Source organism: Genypterus blacodes, unplaced genomic scaffold (assembly GCF_046128005.1).
Source record: "Genypterus blacodes isolate CSIRO-AG114 ecotype Tasmania unplaced genomic scaffold, CSIRO-AGI_Gbla_v1 ptg000027l_1, whole genome shotgun sequence".
NCBI classification, from domain to species: Eukaryota; Metazoa; Chordata; class Actinopteri; order Ophidiiformes; family Ophidiidae; genus Genypterus; species Genypterus blacodes.
In genome coordinates this window covers 178,165-199,723 of record NW_027466840.1, presented here as the reverse complement: position 1 = coordinate 199,723, position 21,559 = coordinate 178,165, and the positions used below count along the sequence as shown (strand labels likewise).

Sequence of the window (21,559 nt, the reverse complement as noted above, 5' to 3'; positions counted from 1 at the left end):
TCTATTTTCCAAAAGTGCTGTGCAGTTGGGTGGTTGGCGGGATGCTTCGGGAATTGAGCTGAGTTCTTGTGCTGAGTAAAATCCCAAAACTGCTCTGTACTTGTAGACACAGCAGTCTGAAACTACGGAAGGAACAGCAGATTTTACCCCTTGTTGGGTGAGATGACATTTTGCTACCGAAGCACATCATTTTAAATGTTATTGTACCTCTGTTTGGGCTACCACAAGAGAGAACATGATGTATGTAATCCCCATCACATTCTTATGCAACTTCCTTTGAACCAACACCACAGTGTAAAATAAAACAAATAAAAAAACACAACACATTATATTGGCTTACATATCAAACTGTTATCTGTGAAGAGTTGAAACACAAAACGATTCTGAAGAGACTGCAAAGGCTTTAAAACACAGACGTCCATGCCAGTTTATTTGCTACTTATCTGTGAGGCACTGCCATCCAGAAGCAGTCAGTGACCAAAGATCACAGGAAAGGCGTGTCAGCCTTTATTTTACCATCACAGCATCTAGCGTATGTTATCCCACGTACTTAAGTGCAGTTGACGGGTAAATCCCACAGCTGAGCATCCCGTAGCATTTCTGCTGCTCTTATGCTTCCTTGTGAAAGTCTTTCCATGTATGGACAAGCGTCAAATCTCTTGAGGCCGTAAGACTGCAACTCCTGCAAAGCACCGTTGGAAATCAAATGAAACAACTGCCAAAATAATCCTCACAAACACAGTTTCAGCAAAAGATAGCACAAAACTAAGGGCCTGGTGTGGGCATGGCCAGCATCTTTTCAATGCAATGTCCATAGCCAAGCTTGCAGAAAAGCATTCAAGCAGTTCCAAACCTACCCTGCAATTAACAGCAACCCAATGTGGGAGACAACTTATGTTTCTATGTATCATCATAAGGCTGGCAATCACAAATCTCCATGATGTGTGCTATGCTTGGATGTTTTAATTCTTCAGTCTGCATGAGGTTTTGTTCCAATAAAATCTGACAGGCAGATCTAGTGATGAACGTTTCTGCCAATAGCCCAGTAATTCAATGCAACATGGGACCTAAACTATAAGAATTCCATCCAACTGCTTTTTTGAACTGCCTTTCAATCAGCTGGTGCCAGGATAAATTGTAACACAACTCAAAAGCCTCTGCTAGTCGAGTCGACTATCATTGTTGTCGAGGTACATGAGCCAAAATATGATGCACGTATAGCTTTGAGAATTTGTCAAGCTGAGACTTCAAATGTCAGTTCATGTTCAGTGAGGTCTGAATGTGGAAATTAATGGAAGCCTGCATGTTAATGAATTATGAATTTGTGCATATTCTTATGCAAATGAGGAGCTACATAACTCACTTAGTATACTGTTATGCCAGTGAGCAGAAATAATTATACTAATAACATAAATAATGCCACTTGAGTTATCAATAGTATGTCATAGCTCCTTATATATGCACAGTTCTTTGACAATATGCAATGGTTATGCCGCGTGATCTCCACAAACCAGTGAGAAAACATTAAACAAATGTCTATCAAACCACATGGTCAAATGTTCGAGATCCCAGTGGAACGTAGGGCAACTAGTAATTGAATAATGTCGATGCTTTGACCATAGTTACCATTTACAGACAGGAAAATCAATACAACAGACATACAGGCATTCACCTAGGCCATCTTCAATGATCTCTGGGAGGAAATGTGTCTATTGCTGGCGCCTCCGTCAAGCTCATTACCTGCCAAATGTGGGCTGAGGGTGAACTGTGTGGGTGAGTGCCAAGTGTGAGACCCTAATAAGTGCTAAAGTAGCATGGTGGGTATTGAGGGAGAACGCACGGTGATATCAGAGAGCATAATGGTCACTTAGAGCGTGCACAACCTCCAGGTTAAATATAGCCAGACATCTCCAGTTTGTGATGAGCGGCACATCAGATCAGACGTTGACAACTTACTCCATGCTGGAAATAGGTCAATCCCTATAGTTCCCCTATTTAGTTGATGGTAGAGGTTGGACAAAATGCGTTTGTTTGTTATTCTGGCTCGCTTGCTCCGTCACCTTTTTGTAGCACAAATGTTAACAAATCTCTTCATATGTATAAAGAGGAGCGATGCGCTTTATTCATTACTTGCAACACCCACCACAGTTGACAGACATGAATATATCTTGGAGGAATCTGGATTTTACCATGATTGACATGTAGATTTGACTGCACCGAGGCTTCTGTTATCTTGCCTGTTATGAAGAACAGAAGCCAAAACATTTAATATGTACTGCCTTGGCTCAAAGCAGGCATCAGTGTTTACCAAAGCTTTGGAAATAGCACCAGTGTGATCCTGATTAAATTTAGAGTGTGTCCATCTTAAATGAAAAGGTTAGAGGACTTGCCAATATATTCCGCCTCGTGCAACTACAGAATAAATATTTGAGATTTTTTCACAGTATTGTAAATAACACTGATGTCAATTAAACTTTCCATTAACATTTACACGGTGGCGGGTAACAAAACATGTTTGAATAAGGACTGCATGATCAGTAGACAATCTGACAGCGGGTGTGAGAAAAAAAACATGATGAATACCAATTGATGTTAAATGTCATATAAACCATAGATACAAAGCCCCAGGGTAACTGCCTCAATTGAATAATCAATGCAGCCCATTTATTAATATGTGATGTGTCACATACAGGAGCTCACATCGAGTAGAGCACCAAGCATCGACAATGACTTTATATGTACCCATAGGAAATTCAGTCTAAATTCTAGTTAACACATTGTAACATAAAGACATTATCCTATTTATATTAATGAAATGTACGTAGGATTTAGAAATTTGGAGTATAGCATTGAGCTATGGAGTATAAGTTTGGATGTATATTTTGTCAGGGAATAATTTTTTTTTACAACAAATCCAACTTTAACAGAACAGTAGAATACTGGTTACGGTGAAAAGTGCATTCCAATTACGTTCCAATAGTCAAAACAAACAATCTTCCTGAACAGGACAGAACTGAACAGCCAAAAGATAATGACTGCAATGCTTTAGCTGAGATCTAACCTGCCTGCAAAAAAAAAGCAGAAATTAAAGTGGTTGTTTTGGTCAAATACTATTTTTTCACTCAGTAGAATATAACACGCAGACACTGACTAATTACTGTTACCAAAGCAAAGAATTTCATTGCAAATAACGAACAACCACATTATATTATACACAGCACCTATGTCGGGCTGCTCAAAAAGCATAATGTCTTTGTTGTGCCAGTGAGCAATGGAGGTCAAAGCAAAGTCATTTATCTCTGTTGAGTCGGAAATTAACTTCTGCCTCCAAGCAGTTCGACCTAGTAAGAGCCCTGCTATGCTGCTGACCTCTCAGGCAACATGTGTGTGGCAAAAAATAGCATGGTGGAGGGTGTGTGACCCCGGCAGATTAGCATCACAGTGTGGATATGACACACATTCCCATGAAAAATTACACAATCTTGCAGTCTTGTAAGTACCAAGATGAAGGTAGCGACATTGGCGATGAACTTCAGTTATTTATACTGCAAATGCAAAAGGCTATGATAGATTCTTCTTTTATATAAACTAATTGATAAAAGACAATAAGGCTGCATGTTACAATTTAGCAAAAAGAACTGAATTGCATACTTCAATATGAAAATCAGAGATTTGGAGTCAGATCTAATGTTTTTATAGTCTATTACACTTATTATCATTTTGAGTGAAACGCCTACACTCAAAAGGCTCGGGGGCAAGGTAAACATGATGCTCGTTGCAAAAGCTCAACAGTTTTCACTGAATGAAGGAGTGTGTTTTTAGCAAATGCCAAAAATGAAGAAGAATGAGCTCCCACTCAGACAAACCAGTCGAAAAAAAGAGCTGATCAGACGATAATGTGCTTGCCTACCACTCTGCAACAAAGAAGATTTCTGGGACTACGTGTCAGATCTGCTTAAACGGGGTAGGTTTGTAATTAATGAGAGGGTGTACAGCAGAACAAAGGAGAAATAATGCTGTACACATAAAAGCCCTAGTTTACTTGATTAGATTACTTATTAAGGAGCTATGCCCATAACTTATCACTCAAGCGGTGTGCCAAAGTCTTAATATTTCAACGAGAATAAGCTGGTAAATGCATTGGGTTTGTTTTTTTTTTTTTAAAGGTGCACATTGTACCAATAAAGCTTTACCATGGACCCTCACAAAGCAGCGGGTGCCTTTGTCTGTTATGAGCTTACAGCACTCAGAAGATCGATTTTCTGATCTGTTCTCTTTTTCCTTTGTGTGGCCTTAGAGGAATCTGGTTGAGGGAATAATTGTTGTCTTCTGTACACTTGCATGAGCTGCAGGGACTCACCTGGAAAAGTTTGTGCAACGCAGCGCAGAGACAACAGCACTAATTGGGCTCTCAACGGGGAGCCGAGGAAATGGCTTTTTACAATAAATAGACGATAAAGAGCATAAATTGAATGTGGCGTGCCAGACTGTGCACCTCTTAGATACCACTGAAAATGCGTCTCTACAAATAGAACACATTTAGATTCACGCAATTCTCACCTAAGCTCCAGATCAACTTCATGTGGAGTCAAGTAATGTTCAGAATGTATGCTAAACTGAATGTGATGTATTACATTCTAGTAATGTGGAAAATTAAGGCACTATGAAGAGAATATCACATTTTCACTACGGCAGCATTGTTTGAGTGGAATTCCTTACATGAGTTCCCACTCACTGTGCTAATTTCAGACTGCTGAACGCTGCTTTACGGCAGATTAATATCACTCAAACAATCATTAGATTTCCCTCTGAAGCCCTTAACAGCAAACTCTTATCATCTTACAGCAGCTTGCATTGTTGGCCACCATCCAAGGCGCACTGTGAAAATGATTCCCGAGTTCAGGTCACCTTAATCCCTTACAAGACGGCAACATTGGGGGGAAAAATAATCCCAAGAAACAGAGAGATGAGGATAACTGAGAATACTGAAAAATTGTGAAGTAAAGGCTAACACACTAATGAAGTGGTTAAGAAGGCAGCTATACTCATATTTCTGACACATAGCTTGCTTGGAACTATGGGAGGCATCACCTGTGTTGTGGCTGTGAAGGTGTTTCTTTGGATAATTAGTTCATGAAATGGTAGAATAGTTGGAAAACACTGTAGATGCAGATCATCATAAAGAAGTTTCAGGTGCAGGTATCAGACAACACTGCGTTTTCCAGCAACTTGTAGACTAGAATCATTTTGGCTGGTGAAGCAGAAAGCATCATCTGACTTTTCCCAGTCTAACTTTATAAATATATTCTGCCATTGATTGATCCTCTTTCATTCGGATCATTAGACTCAGCATACAGACTGTGCACTGAAAAGTAGAGCATAGTGATGTTTACATATAGGACATGCTTTTTAACATAACCTACTGATCTTTGAGTCAACAATTCAGCCCTCTACCGCTCTGTCTCACACACACTGAATCAGCAGGTCCCTTCGGTAAACAAAGCAGAGCGACTCTTGGATTTGCATATTCCAGAACAATGGTAGTTCTTCTCCCCTCCTTCCTTGCCTCCACTGTTCTTTCTGCACCATTCACGCATGCTGCTGCCCATTAACCCTGATCATGAGGGACCACAACAAGTGAGAAAACGGCACTCAAAATTCATGTTTTAAGGAGGTAGAGAAACCGCGGCGCTCGTCCCCTATGGGGTCCAGCCTTCAGACTTCGTGGATGCTTAATCAGGCATCCGCCACCGAGGACGAGAATGGCTGCCATGCTCCAGCAGCAGGAGATGGAGGGAGAACGTCTAGGAGGAGAGGAGGTGCAGAACTCTGATAGTAAGAGATGAAGGTGAAGACGAGAGGGGAGCCCACCCAAGCTGAGTAGCTTTTCTAGGAGGGGAGGCAAAAGAAGCGCTATCCACCAAATGAGGTTATTTTGTGCGTCTGAGTGTGGATATGCAGGTGGGTTTCTCAATATGTGTACATGCAATGTGTCGAGGCTGAGGAATGCAGTTTCTTATATGAACACATCTACAGACTGAACCCCCCTTTTAATTACAACCCTGGCAGAGTAACGAGGCAACCTGGAAGAAAGAAAAACGTCTTCATTTGAGCTACATGCAGGCCTGAGCCTTTTCCCACATCAGTTCAGCCGATGAGTGCTTTTTCCCTCCCCCTTTTACTTCCTTAGGAGAATTGGGCATTGGTATTTTGGCAGTGAAAAGGAAACCGGCGGACGGCAGGGGCATGAATATTCCAAATGACTAATGTTGCACATGCTTATTTTTGACATATCTGGCTTCCACAGGGAAATAAAACACTTCTAATGCAGGGGGACCATCTGTTATCTGTTGCTGGTGTTTCAGAGCAGGCGGGCTTGGTGTGCACACACTCGCTCACACAAAGACATACACACATGCAAACACGCAGACACAGGCACGTTCTCACACAGTGGCGTATGTAGACATGCGCACACGTGCACAAACTGCAGAATCCATTGGGGAGCATGCACAACAGACAGGCTCTAAACTCCTATACAAATTGAACAGTCCTTTTTTAATTCAGTGTGTTTGTCAAATGTGCTGTAAATCTGAGCTGTGGGATGAAAGGGATGCACACTTTTATGCTGGCCATAAATACCTGGGCCTGTCTCCTCACAGCAGCTGCGGCTGGATAATATGGCGGTGATGTGTGAGGGGAATGAACTAGGTGGATCACCTTCAAAAAAACAAAACACGAGATATGCACACAGCCTTCCGCATCGGTCACACACCAACAATAAGTGCAGTCTTATTTGAAGTTGTTTGAGGCTATGATCACTGAAAACAAAACTGCCATGCATGGATTATCTGTCTGTTTTGACGATAAAACCACTTGGTATGCCCGGAAACTTTGACAGTCTTGGCTACAGAATATCTAGAATAAATACATAAGCTATAGAGAGCATGTACCAGCTGAAAATATATTTACAATTAAAGGACTCTGAGAGAGAAGACCCCCCCCCCTCCACCACGGTCCCATCATTACCTTGAAATAATTTTCCAGGTGTAGCAATATCACTGCACCATGTCATCATTTCACTAGGGCGCTGTCGCACCACTTCCTTGCATGCACTGGCAGCTCATTCCAAGTGCCGGGAAGATTATGGAAATTAGCACAAGTGATGACTGCACTGGCACAGCTACATCTTTCCACAACACAAACACACAGCAATTCTGGAGGGAACAGACACCCCCCCCCCCCCCCTTACCCTCCTCATTATTGATTTTCTTCCTCTGCCTGTTGTTGTTAGTTATTTGCAGTGTTGGTGAACATACATAACCAGCCCAAAAACGAGCATTCACATAAAGAAATAGAGGTTGTTGACTTGACGTTCCACCCGAAACCACGACAGTACTATTTGATTTTCATGTATTGTAAATTATTTTGTTAATTTAATGTGATTTTGTATGAAGTATGTTATCGTATAGGAGTTTTTGTCAGTGTCAGGTGTATTTTCAATGAGGTAATTTGTCTTAAATGACATTGCACAGCAACCTAAGACTGATCAAAACTGAGCATATACAGTTTCACATCAAGCAGCTACCACGCAGATCAAAGCACAACAAGCTAAGACACGGCTCATATCTCTCCGTTAAATTAGCGATTGATTCATGCCAACACAAAAGCCTGTGGCAGACACACATTCACAATTAACAAGAGCTAACAATATTGGTGGAGTGTGTGTGGGGGGGGGGGGGGGGGGTCACAGGAGCAGTGAGCAACAGAGGACAGTGGTGGTGGTCGGGTTTAATAACTTACCTCTGTCAACTGCCTTTATGTGAGTCTCTTCACCCCCAAGACTGCCTTGTGTACCGTGTGCACCTTTGATCTACAAGCACATAATGGAAGCAGAGAGGGAGAGAAAACAAGGTCAAAGATCTATACACTTATAAGACCTACTACATTAATGTATAAAGTACAATAGCATGCGTGTGTGTGTGCGTGTGTGAGTGCGTGTGTGAGAGAGAAAGAAAGACAGAGAGGAACTGATTTTAAAAGATCATTGCACCACAAGTCCCCGGCTCTAATACAGTGGGTACAGAAAGGATTCAGAGCCCTTCTATTTTTTCACATTTCCAGATAGATGGATAGACTTTTATTGATCCCTTACTGTTGTTCCGGCCTAATGCTGTAATCTTAAACTTGTGTTTTTACACAACAATCTACACCCAATATCCTATGATGACATAGCATTCTTTGAAGAATTAGCTCATTTCTGTCAAATTGATGGACAAAATTAAGCTCTGGTTCGTCCAGAAATGAGGACAACGCAAGAATGCCTTGGGGACAACTTTTTGAATGTCCTTGAATGACCCATTCAAAGTTGAACCCCATCGAACGTCAGTGGAGGGACTAGAAAATAGCTGTCCATCAACAACCCGCATCCAAACTAAAGAGCTTAAGAGAATCTGCAGAGATGAATGACAGAAAATGCCCAAATCCAGGTGTACAAACCTTGTAATATCACAACCAAGGAGATTTGAGGCTGTAATTGCTTCCAAAGGTGCATCAACTAAGTACTAAGTCAAAGGTCTGAATACTTATGTAAATGAGAGATTTGATTTCAGTTTTAGTTTTTTAATACATTTGCAAAAGATTCTAAAAATATATTTTCACTTTGCCATTATGGGTTATTATCAGCTATTTCATCCATGTTATATGAAATCTACAACACAATAAAAATGCAAAAATGGAAGGGGTCTGAATACTTTCCATGCCCACTGTGCAGCAGCTGTTGTTCATGTAAGACAGTGAAAACATTTCTGGAGTGGAGTGTATGATGTTGAGATCCACATATGATAGAGGAATTATGGGACAATTTGATGGCTTGCTGCATACATGCTTGGTTTCCTTCAGTGGAACCCAGATTGTAAACTCAACCAGCAAGTGCCAAACGTTGCCAAATGCAAAGTGACTCACCAATGCTGAAGGTAACAAAAAAGCTACAAAAAATCGCTCTGATGTTCATGGTGTTTGCAGTTGTGAATATATTGATCCGTCACGGTCGCTTACGTCTCCTCATTGACTTTGTATGCATTTGCCAACCCCCGAGGAATATACTTTGGTCTGGACACATCTTGTATAAGCAAACAATTGCCTGATTACGGCATTCAGCAGCCACTGGATATTAGTAACCAACTGCAATGACGTTTCTGTCCACATGATGAATGTAACTCCAATATTCACTTTCCTCTTAACTGTGTTCTAGTCTCTACTAACACCTGAGAAAAGTATCTTGGTCTTTATCTTGCTTGACGCCCAACTTTCTTCATGAACTCCACAGCCTTTCTAATGGAAACCGTTGCCGCCTGCAGCTGGAAATGGAGTCCATGACAGCAGATCTCTACAGACTAAAGTATACTAGTGTGATGTGCAGCTATAAAACCAAACCTATGAAGTAAAAAGCAGCTTGAGTTATTGAGTTGAGAGTTGAATAAATTGTTGAAGTTGAAATTTCCAGCGACTGAATTTAGAGTGCAAGGCTCTCAGCCAATCAGCTTCAACTTACTTCCACGCTAAAAAGATGCAATAAACACACATGGGGAGTGCTGGAAACATGTTAAACTTGTGATAATAACACCAACAATTTGCTGAATATTAAACAAAATAGGTCGATGTTTGAATGGTGTCTGTAGGTTGAAGTATGCGGAAGTAGTTAAAAAAAACATACGGAAGAAAAGAGAAGAACAATACCTGTGATTGCTGGAGGCTGGAAGCTGTGTGGTATTCACAATACCACATATTCACAGCTGTAATTATTCATTCACTTGAATTATTATTCTTAAATGGTTGATTCCCATTGTCTGGTGCAACATTGGTTTAGATCCACTATAAAAAAATGATGCTATCATTGCATAACTGTGGATGTACAAATAACTACCGACCCTCACCACAGCATTCAGCAGTCCCATAGCCACAGTATCCTCAAAAACAAAGGGCTCTGGCACATGCTGTTTCTCTCCAAGAGCCACAAATAATAACGGAAGCATCACTTTAAGCGCAGTCCTCTCAGTGTACCCATCTTTTCATGTCCACATCATTCTCTAGCTCTTGTTTGTGTCTGGGAGGGAGATACCAACACAGCGCAGCCGTCAAGCTGCCAAATACACTGCTGCCTGAAAACAGCCAGCTGGTGAAAACGGAGGTTTGCTCTTGAAAACTGTCTTCCTTTGAAGGGTCTTTATTCTCTGCTCCCCAGCTGCCAGAGATGTGTGTTAGAGCTTAGACATACAATGGGGGCACTGTGGGTATATGTCCGCTGAGAGCAGGGCCCGAAAATGAAAGGAGAGGCGCACACACCCGAGACGACCTTAATTAATTGACAAGCACATATTTCCGAAGTTATAATCATCAAACAGACTTCATTTTGTTCCCCCACCGCCATCCTTGCCAACCCCTTATCCCGGGTGACTTACTTTAGAGACTTACAGTATCTTATAAATACAGCCCTAATCAAAATAAATGACTAAAAGCTCTCAGGGAGTTGAAAGCTGCACATTTACATCAGAGGAACTTATGCAATTTAAATAGCTGCCTGTCTGCGCACCGACTTTAGGCCCAAATCAACAGAGAATCCTAACTTATGTAATACTTTCATACTCTCATTTTTTGGCAGACCTATATTCATGACAGCCAAGTAGGAGAGACAGCCTCCTTCTGTGTGTTATTTTGAATTCCCTCTGCAGTATGCTCAGTTGGTGTTTGTGTAATTTTACTCAATATGACTTTTTAATATTTAATGTATCACATGCTTTTTTTGCATGCAGTTTATGTGGGTGTTCCGTCTGTGGGGTATGGCCGCAACCAGCACTGTCTGAATAAATATACTGTATAATCAGGGTATTTCTTAAATACTTTGTGTACAGTATACTTCTCATTCTTCCCCCTGGCTGTCTTGATTCTGACACAATGGACCTGTGCTTCATTTTAACAGTTAGTGTCCTACAGGTTTTATAAAGCAGATCAGTTGGGTTCATTCACATGCAGATGACACTCTGATCTTTGTCTGTGCAGCCATAACAAATACTCAGTGTAGAGTGTATACAGTGTGGAGTACATTGGCAGAATTAATAGGATTGCAACAATTGCCACATTCATATGATTTGCAGCTTGTCTGCTTTAGGACACAGATGGGTGCCGGTGGATCATTTACACGCTGGAGAATCACACAATACATTTCTCTTACTCGGACTACATCTACGTTGATTTATGGAGACAGTTCACAGTGCTGAATTGTTTTAAATCAGTAGGTAAATACTGAGCGATGTGAAAAAGTAAACTACTGCCACAAAGCACAAAGCAGTAATAGCACAGAATGTCAATCCATAAATCTAAGTGTATGTGTATTGTGTATATATACATTTATCTGTAAAGATATTTACAGATAAAAGAATGTGTTTTGCTTTCTTTAAGCACCTGAGCCAAATACGTTTAGTGCCTTTTCTTTTGAACAATGTCTAGCCCGTTGCGGTTGGCTATATTTAAGTAGCTGATGCTGGCAGCCTTAAAGAGCAAGTCAAGTGTGAGCCTGTGCGACTGTGTGTGTGTGTATGTGTATGAGCTCTCTGAGAGGTAAAATAATGACAGACGAGAACGGCTGACTGGTGACGCGATGATGAGGAAAGCACCACATATCTTAGGCCTCAGGCTGGGCAGTTGTGAGAAACTTCACTTCTCTCATCCCCCCCCCCTTCCTCCCACTCCTCCTTTTCCCGTCTGTGCGGCACTGTTCAAACAGAGGACAAAGACACCGTGAGTGGTTTTCCTTTTCCGATCTAACACATGGCTGCTGGCACTTTCTTCCTCTTGTCTCTCCAGCGAACAGCGAGAAGGAGTGATGGAGTGAGTCATGGTGGTTTTAACGGGTGAATCTTTTGATTAATTTTAATGACACTTTCTGGAAGAAAAAAAAAGCATTCTTCCACAAGGCAAATCATTTCATGTCTATTAATAAAAGTTATGTTAAGTTAAGCATGTTTTATTTTCAAACATGTCTTGTCAAAAAGACTTGATATTGAGATGGCACAATAACAACTTCAGCGGCAGTCTGCAGCTTCTACTGTATGACTCATGTTCTGGATAAACCATGTGTTGACTATAAATGGTATTGATCTTGTCAAGAGGCTGCTTGTGAGGGCTGCTACATTTTTCATTATGTTATTGTGTATGTAAGTGTGTGTGCGTGTGTGTGTGTGTGTGTGTGTGTGTGTGTGTGTGTGTGTGTGTGTGTGTGTGTGTGTGTGTGTGTGTGTGTGTGTGTGTGTAGTTTACAGTGGGATGCAACATGCATGAAAACAGTCACAGGTAGTCACATGAACATATGTTAATGTTTCAAGATATTTAAAGATATTTAAAGAAAATATTTAATGGAAATAAACACACACACACTCAATTACCTTCTTTTACATGTTACTGGCACCCTCAGGTACATACAAGACTTCGAATCATAAGGAGTCCTTTCGGCAAGGCAAGGCAATGCAATTTATATAGCACATTTCAGCAGCAAGGCACTGATCAAATGTGTTTGTATTCACATGCATTGGAGGACTATTATTAAAGAAGAAAGAAAAAGGCAAATCATGTGTCGCCGTCCCACTTTCAGGTCATGCCAGTTGGCTTCTGCAATGAGTGACAGAAATCCAGACAGAGCGGGAACAAGAAAGTAAAAGAGCGGAGAGGGAGAACATGGCAGCCGAGGACTTTCACTTCGACATCAAATGAACGCTGTCAGAACAGAACAGAACCATCCCCGTAACTGCGACATCATTCACCTGCTCGTCGCACTGAGCAATGCAAGGCGGAAAATACCTACTATACAAGCACAGGGATTATTAATTAAGAAACGGGAGCAGCAAAGTGAGTATAGGGTCGCATTGTTGAAGCTTTAAAAGCGGCGTGGAAAGGCAGCAGTTTCTGATACCGCCATGAAATTGAACGGAAATTAAGTGTGCATTCACTGAAGCTCGCACTTGAGAAATTCGATATTGAGAGGTAGGGTCGAGTGTTGAGCAGTGCTGGAAGACAACAAATGCTTAGATAGAGGCATTATTTTACCTTTTAAACAGCATTTTATTTGTAATGTGCGCCAGAGAAAAGGTAGGAAATCATTTCATTCAGTTTCAAAGGAAGACGCAGATTCATTCAATTCAAAAAAACATTCCATATTATGAGAATACTAAAAAGCTAATTATGCTAAGAGAACTGCCACTCTGATTGCAAAGAGAAAGCTTTTAATTTCATAATGTAGTAACCTGGTCATCAGTTACACATTTCAAAGACGGCAAAATGAGGTTTGTTAGGTTTCTGTCTGATCTCAATCCAAGTCATCATTTGGTATCCATATGTTGGCATTCTAACACATTGTATCAATTGATGAATCAGCAAAGGTTCTGTAGTCACACTCTTACTTAAAGCAAAATGATCAGCAGCCAGATCGTACACTGAAAGAAGTTTGCTATGGCGGAAGGGAAACTTTGTCAGGAGGACAGACAGAAAAGAGAGGCTATCTCCTTGCGGACGCTGACGTACGGGCCTGTCAGCTGCCGTCACGTGCCACTCTCCCTGCTCGGCGTGGTGAAACTGAGGCAATGTACCCTATGAAATATTCACCAAAGTTGTCTCAGTCCTAAAACTGTGCCAAAGCAGATGAAGAGTGCCCTACATGCTCTTGATGTCAGATTTGCTTAGAGTTCTTTCTAAGGGGGGGGCGACTGGGAATCTCAGCAGGGGGTCCATTAAATGTTCACACAAATGCACCCTCAACAGCGTGACAGCCTCCGCGGTATAAAGCCGCAATCCCCAAAACACAACGATCTGCTGCTGCTCTTTCTAAACATCCACAGCATGCTTTTGGTTTTGCCAGTCTGGCCAACTGTGTTAGTTCCCTGCATTTCTTTCACAGACAAACATGAGTAGAAATGTCTCTTCTCTGTATTTTCATTCTTAATTGCTTATACTTAATATTTGAATGAGTTTAAATTAATCAGTGAAACAATATGATAAGAATTGAAGCCAGAATAAACTACTTCCACTATCTAAGCCCGTCTTTATTCCGATGAGCATTCATTCATTCACTCCCACATCTACGGATCAAATCACTTTATGAATGAGAGCGAGTGAAGCCTGGAGGACAAGGTGGGGTCAATGCGTCCCCGCTGAGTGCGTTTACATTTAGACCCAGCTACTTCCGTCAGAGATCGGATCAGGACGCGAGCCCGGCTACAAACCTTAGTTCGGAATCCTACTTATATTGTCTATACTTATCTTTTTTCCCTCAATCCCAGTACAGGCAAAGATGTAGCATAATGTGCATGCAAACATAGTTACTGATATTGAGTTCTTTTTTCAGAACGCAACTCGACTGCAACTAAGTAACACTCGTAGAAATGTGGTAACCTTTTGATTAGACGATGCACTGAATATTGAATTCACATACACAACGATTGGATAATTAGCTTCTAATTAGGCTGAACGAGAGATGCAGTGAGTCATTAGCAATGCGTGCTATTGAAATAGAAAGTACTGTCATGGCCATTGTATTTGTGACGGCCCCCGTTGCTGGGATGCACGTTATGTAAGGACACAACACGAAGTGAAGAATGCGGAGTGAAAACACGCCATTATCCACCACGGCTACTGTGCAGCGCTTCAACATAACACAATTAGAACCAGCCCCTTTATCTGTGTGTGAAAAGGTCAAGTCTGTCAACATTCTTACTGTAACGCTCTCAAGACACTCGCTTTCTGATCAGGAGTTTTGATTTTGGCGTTGGTGGAACATAATGCAAAGGATTAACCGAACGCATGGACTGCTTTAGGAGCAGCAAAGTGATGGGAATATAATAGATCTGACAGCAATGTCTGATTAGACAGTGACGAGTGTGAAGCTGAGTGGTATGGAATCGCAAGTGAGTGGCTTTAGTGGCCTCTTGACGATCTGAGTGTCGGACTGATCTTTAAGTGCCATACAGACAAATACCTGGCTCCTACACTTATAACAACAATGCTCAAGCAGGTTTATGGTCCTCATACAACAAAGGAATCAAAGAATCAAATGAGACAAAAGCAATCGGCATAGGAAAACCATAGTACCGATGCTACAAAATTGAGCAAAATCTCCCTGTTTAGCACCTTTCATAGAAGGACTACGGCCATCGGGTATCCTATCCTAAAATGGGCAAAATCGTTTCAATGAACCACCGTCATATATCAAAGAAGAATTTGTATTTGTCCTCAGATAGCCGAGCTTTCAGGAGCCTACTTGTGCTATTCCCATGACTGTTCATAAATACAATAACAACCAGTCTAGGGCTAAAGTTCTACACCTTTGTGTTCATTCAACTGTATCAATCTGTCATCCTGGAACATTGTCGGGTATTGTCTTTATACCCAACGGTCATATTTACAAGAACACCGCTTTGATGTCCTTGGCTGACCATACATATATACACGGCTTGCCGGATGCTTTTTAAAATACAAAAAATATCAAACAACAATAAACAGAATATGTAATTACTACAACAATTTTATGAAAAGGAGCTGAAAGAGCAACAGCACTAAAAAGAGAGGCAAAAAAATAGATTGTTTAAAAAAATGCACGTCTAATATGTGCATTCCTTCTGGTATTTATTAGTTTTTTGGATAATCTGTATGTTTCTCAGACTTTCTTTGGTAGAAAGGAGAAATGCAGTTATCAGGCCTCCCAGTGAAGATAGCGCTGTTTGTGAGAGACAAGGCGAAAAGGTCTGATCAATATTACAACTACTTACAATAACAAGGTCCATGTGTGTTTGGATGTGTATTTTCATGGAAATATGAGGGACAGGAGTTCGCACTATAGTTTAAATTCCATGATGGAGCAACGCCAAGATAAACCAGGCAGGCGGTGAAATCTAATCTGAAGCCCAATGTTTTTGTCTATGGAAATGACTAGCTTCTTATCGGCTGAGTGGGTTATTTGAGCAGATTCTCTCTGTGGCTTAGTGAAGGGACTCAATCACTGCTGCCCAGCGATAGGCCTCACTTTGGTCCTCTCTGCCTCATCTTTTTTTATCAGGAGGAGCGGAAATGAAAGGATGGTATCTCGTTTGCACCGCCGCGTCTTCGACTCGGGAGATGGGGAGGGCTTGGACATTTCTTCTGGGGCCTTGGCAGATGAAAATGTCCGGGTTATCAACTTGTGCTCTGAAAGAAATATGCCCGTTTAGGGACGCTGCGTAAGCTCCAATTTGAGAATGGACGGTGTTACAAACGGTGCCACACTCTGGTGTCAAATCACCATCGGCGACGGTTAAAGTCTCAGACCGATCCATTTTTTGGTAACACTTTGTATTTTCTTTTTACTCCTACAACTGTTCTGCGTTTGATTGTGAATTCACTGCGCACACACCGGGTGTTTTTAAAGTGAGTAATACACTGCTTCGTGCTCTGCTCACTTGCAAGCACAGGAAGAAAATTAAAAACTGACAGAAAATAATACAGTTCATCGTTTCATTTAAATCTTTCAAGCTGTGCAAGTCTGAGGTTGCGTAGACAGCAAAACCACAACCCATCAGCAATGTAACATTTATATAAATTCGAAATTTCCCTTTTTTTAGTACATACTTTCCCCCGTGGTACCTCAGCTCCGTTTCCAAGACAAATCAAACTCAAAAGTCAGCTTGTACTGTAGCTCATTGCACGGTGGACTGATGCTTTCTGTCAGTTATGATTGATTACACCTGGTATAGCTGTTTAATGTTGTACATATTGATATTTTAGATGCTTGATGGTGTAAAGTGAGCATCTTATTTGATATCAGAACAAATTCATGATATAAATAGTCACTGTTAATATAACTTCAGAGCCAGTGGACAGAGAGGTTTGGAAATGAGAGGCGGACAGAAAATGTACAGAAGTAAGGTCGTTTTAAAAAAGGAATATAAGGCCACTGATGAGATAATGATAGATGCAGTTGGTAAGAAGAGCAGGATGGAGAAAATGGGTGGAGGAGAAGGATGAAGGATGATGAAACTCACCTTGAGCCGGTCTCCAGCTCTCAGGCTGTCCCAGAGCGTGAGTTGGAACAGGGCGAGGTTCATCTGATGACGTCCTCCCAGCAAAGCCTGCAGGAAGAGCAGAGGGCGGATACCAATGAGGGAAACTGTCGAATCTGAACTGCACTTATTCAGTGAGCGACATACAAATACTCACATTAGCATTAAAACGTGCATATCACATACAGGTACACGCCATGAACAAAGGAATACATCAAATGCACAATCAGAAAGAGACTTACGCCACATCTCTAGTAACTCAACATTTATAATGTGTTTCCCTTCATAAATCCCCAATATAACATTGCACATGACCTGCAGCACAAGTGTTTACATCCCTCTACAGTGCATGCATTTTGACACAAAACTTTGGATGCACACCACCTCGCAATCTCACATCTATTACACAGTGCCTACTGGCCCCTCAGGTATTAGGCTTATAAAAAGGACATTACATAACTGATAATAAACTGCACATCGTCCATCTTCCATTCAGCTCACCTCCCAATAATCCTCACTGCCATATCTGCTTATCTATTCTAGTCACTCTCATTAAATCAGCTTTACAGCCAAACAGAGAAGTTTACTGCTTATAGAAGTCAAATATGATTAATAACATAGCCGGCTGCATTTATACAGATATAATGTGTGTTTTAATTCACTGCAGGACAAACAGATCAGTCCGACTATCTGACTAAACATAGGCTTCTGAGGGTGGAAAAGGGGTTGGACGGTGACAAGCGAATTAATCCGCTGCCTATTGCTTGGCTGAAATGGAAGTCAGCGAGGCAGCGCGTACCAGCCGACGCCCCATCAGTCACAGCATCTTGTGCAAAGGCCTGGAAAGCTAAAGGTGATGCGGTGGCACACTGGGATGGAAAGGATGGGGCAGAGGGTTGAAGGTGGTGCAGCTTTCAGTGTTTATTCATCTGAAACATTGTCCCCTGGAAATCATTTTGGCAGGGATGTATCACAGCAGGCACTGACCTTTAGATACTATGCACAATTAAGCTAAGCTAATAAACACAACTGTGGATGCGGACATTTGGACTATGCGGCAGCTGCTGTGAATCACCTTGGCTCGTGGAGGGGAAAGTTGTTTTGTGCACAGGTCTTCTTTTCAAAGTAAAATGTAATTGATTAGAATGCATATAATTTGCTGAATATAACTTTTGCTTGAGAATGTCCAGTATTTGATCTATTTGAAGGCCAATGTGCTCTTTGACTCCTTTATAATGACGACATAATGCTGCTTTTACTTTGTCCAAAGTCTCCCTTGCATTAGCCATTATGAGAAGAGTTAAAGCAAACAATTTTTTCTCTCGCTTTCAATTTTACTTACATTTTCCAGCAAAAATATACCAACTGTGCTGGCTGATTACTCTGACGATGCCGCATGCCAAAATACTGCTGATTAGGAAGACAGCAAGCCTACACACATCAACATTTAACTCTCACATTATGTAAACAACTTGAGCTCTATAAAAGCTTCCAGTATGCTGTACATGAGGACAAATGTTTCCCTAAGAGGTAGAATTGCCTTTGGTTTCGATACAAACGATTCCCTCGCCGCACAACTGCCATGTGTATCACTCTTGTCCATATTACTTAGTTAAAATATGAACAGAAAAGCTTAGGGAAATCTGAACGTGGATCAATGTAATGTGGTGTTTGTGTTCTGCTTGAAACATGCAACCAGGTATTGAAGAACAAAAAGTAGGTATCTAATAAAGGAGGATGGTAAGATGCTACAAAGTAAAACATTAGAACTGACAAAACTCCAACAATCTGGGCAAACCCTCACCCCAACCCTACCCTCAACTGATGAAATAAGAACAGTAAAATTGTGCATTATGGATGTTCATCTTAATGTAGGAGTACAGTTAATCTGTAACTTGTATTTGAACTTGTGTTATGTGGCAATTCACCCACTCTACACTTGATTTAGTCATACTATCATGAAGGCTGATAAAAACGCTATGCAAAGATATTGCCTTACAGCCAGAGGAAAGATCAAATAACATAGTTACATACTGTGCTATGTTATTTGATAGATCCAGCTAGCCCCAGAAGCACACATCTACAAATACAGCTCATATCCACCTGGGAAGAGAATATTAGGTTTCTAGTCAGAGTTATGAAATGTTTCATCTTACAAATAGATGTAGAATGTAGAAAGAGCACAAACAAAAAGATGAGACATCTACTGCCACAAACCCACACAAGAGGAGATATTACCCACCACTCCTACAGTGTATTAAAGCGTCATAGGTACAGATGGTCATAAAGTCACATATGTAATAAATATGACAGGAGCTTATGTCAGTTTGGGACTTCCAGAGATGTCTTCGTGTTTCAGGAGAGTATCTACTGCTCGGTCATATTTCCAGTGACAAACGCTGCATCCTGGCCTGTTGTTCAGATCGAGAAACACCAGGAGCGATCCTGTTTCTGCTCCTCCACAGAGAAGGGTGAAAACATTGACCAACATAATGGAACTGATACGTAGATTTCCCAAGGCAGCAGACTGCTCGTGTTAGCTGATACTGAAGGTACATACAATCCCCCGAGTCTGAAGGTCCAATTTGAAGCCCAGATGATTCCAAGCTACACTGTCTCTCACAATTTCAGCTTGTACCATTCTGGAGAGAGACTTCAAGGTTTCCAAAGCTTAATTTTGTGATAATAGATTAGTCAAGGAAACCCTAGAGTGATTGCCTCATAATAGGTGGTGGAATTCTCCAAGATATAGCAAAACTAATTCCAAGTAGGCTGTGGCGTTACTAAGTTACCTTTGGAGTGTAGGTGAATGTGTCGAAAAAACAAACCTGGAAATAAGACAATAAAACACAAACATAAACTGATTGAGGAAGAAACAAGTCACAAGAGCAGACGACTGAAAAGAGACAGCAGGCTGTTGGAGGACAACTTATTGAAATGTAAGCAGTAAGTGAGCGTATTGCAAGCTAAATGCATGTTTACAGTAATTGTGACTTGAGAACTGAAAAATCCCCAAAGCTGATAAGCTACATTATAAGCTTGTAATGAACCAGCCTGATTAGACCACCTGAGGCAAAGTAATTAGGTGAAGTCAAATCAAATGTAATACTGTGAAGCTTTTGGGTAACTCAGCCTACGTAGATCTGCTGAGGCGTCATCTTAATGGGAAACACTGAAAACTGAGTTTTGCAGTCTTCATCATTTCTCTGCTATTTCAGACAGACACGCCATTAAACAACAGTATGCATTATTAGAAGTTAGATTTACTCAGATTTTCTTCTTTTTTTACGTCAGGCAAATTTCAGAGATACAGTATGTTTGTGTCAGTATGACCTGATGTCTGTAGTAATGAGAAAAGTTGAAACAAAGTCATGAATACCTGTGGTCGTTTCCAATAACTTTTATATTAACTTTCATTTAAGGGACAGTAAAGGGACCCCCAGATTCTAAGAACAATTTCTACGGCAAGTGGGTGATAGAAAAGCAGGTTTTAATGAGGGAAATAAGGTAAGAGGTAAACATGTTGTGTTCGCAGCTAATCAACAGTAAGCCTATCCATAAAAAGAGTGACCTTTAAACTTTTAGAGGATGCAAAATTATGTTTTGTGGCAACAACAAATCATTTAAATGCGTTTGCCTGTTCGGGTTGTGGACATTTACTGACAATAACATCAGTCATTATCAGCTTTGACTTGATTAAAATAGACCACCTCCATTCTGTTCCGAATGAGATCAACCCCAGCCTGTAATGATGTAAAAATCAGGAGTTTATGTTAGATTCTTTGCTAATAAACAGTGTCTTTCCTTTAGATAAAAGCGAGAAGACAGGCAGATGGATCGATATGCAGCATTGCCATCAGTCTATATTTTGCTCAGTATCTGGTCTCGGGGAACATTTCATAAAGGCCGTAGGGTAGGCTTATCACGGAGCTAAATGCCAATGTAATTATTAGTGTCTGGAGATAGTGGAAAGGGAAGCGCATCCTGCGGCAGTACACCATATTTAATTAATAAATGTCACTCTGTAGAGGGAGTGAGGGAAGTGTATGAGAAAAAGAAGAAAAGCAGGGAGGGAGGGAAGGGTGGTCAGAGTGACTACATTACTGATCCCGCTTTCAGAACCAAATTCTGGTAAACACAAGCAAGCCCACAAAGGAGAATGAGGTTGCGATGCGGTTAAGATCAGATCCATACCGTAAGGCTCATTAAGAAACACATAATAGCAGGACTAAAGGAAAGAGTAATGGGAATAAAATGGGGTAAAGTAAATTATTCCACCCCACAGCAGTCAACATAGAATATCTATAACACAGTCCCTTAAAAGTTGACTTCAATGCAATTCAATCTGGGCAGAGAACATTCAGTTTTAAAAGTCCTTACACCACAAAAGCCATCCAGGTCAGTTTGCTACTTTTGCTTTATCGGTGACATGGTGCGATCAGGTCACATTTCCTGTCATCTTTAACTGCAGTTAGCAAGATTGC

The 21,559-nt window shown here is 41.1% G+C and overlaps 1 protein-coding gene across 2 annotated transcripts in view; it reads right to left on the bottom strand.

The window, feature by feature from the left end:
• LOC142993059 (glucosidase 2 subunit beta-like) overlaps positions 1-21,559 on the bottom strand; it is a 93,878-nt gene that overhangs the window by 43,313 nt on the left and 29,006 nt on the right. For both annotated transcript variants that reach the window (XM_076143666.1, XM_076143667.1), the window contains 2 exons: positions 17,058-17,144; positions 7,801-7,870 (listed from right to left, as the gene is read on the bottom strand). In XM_076143666.1, the coding sequence (XP_075999781.1) occupies positions 7,801-7,870; positions 17,058-17,144 (157 nt within the window). The remainder of the gene's footprint in view (positions 1-7,800; positions 7,871-17,057; positions 17,145-21,559) is intronic.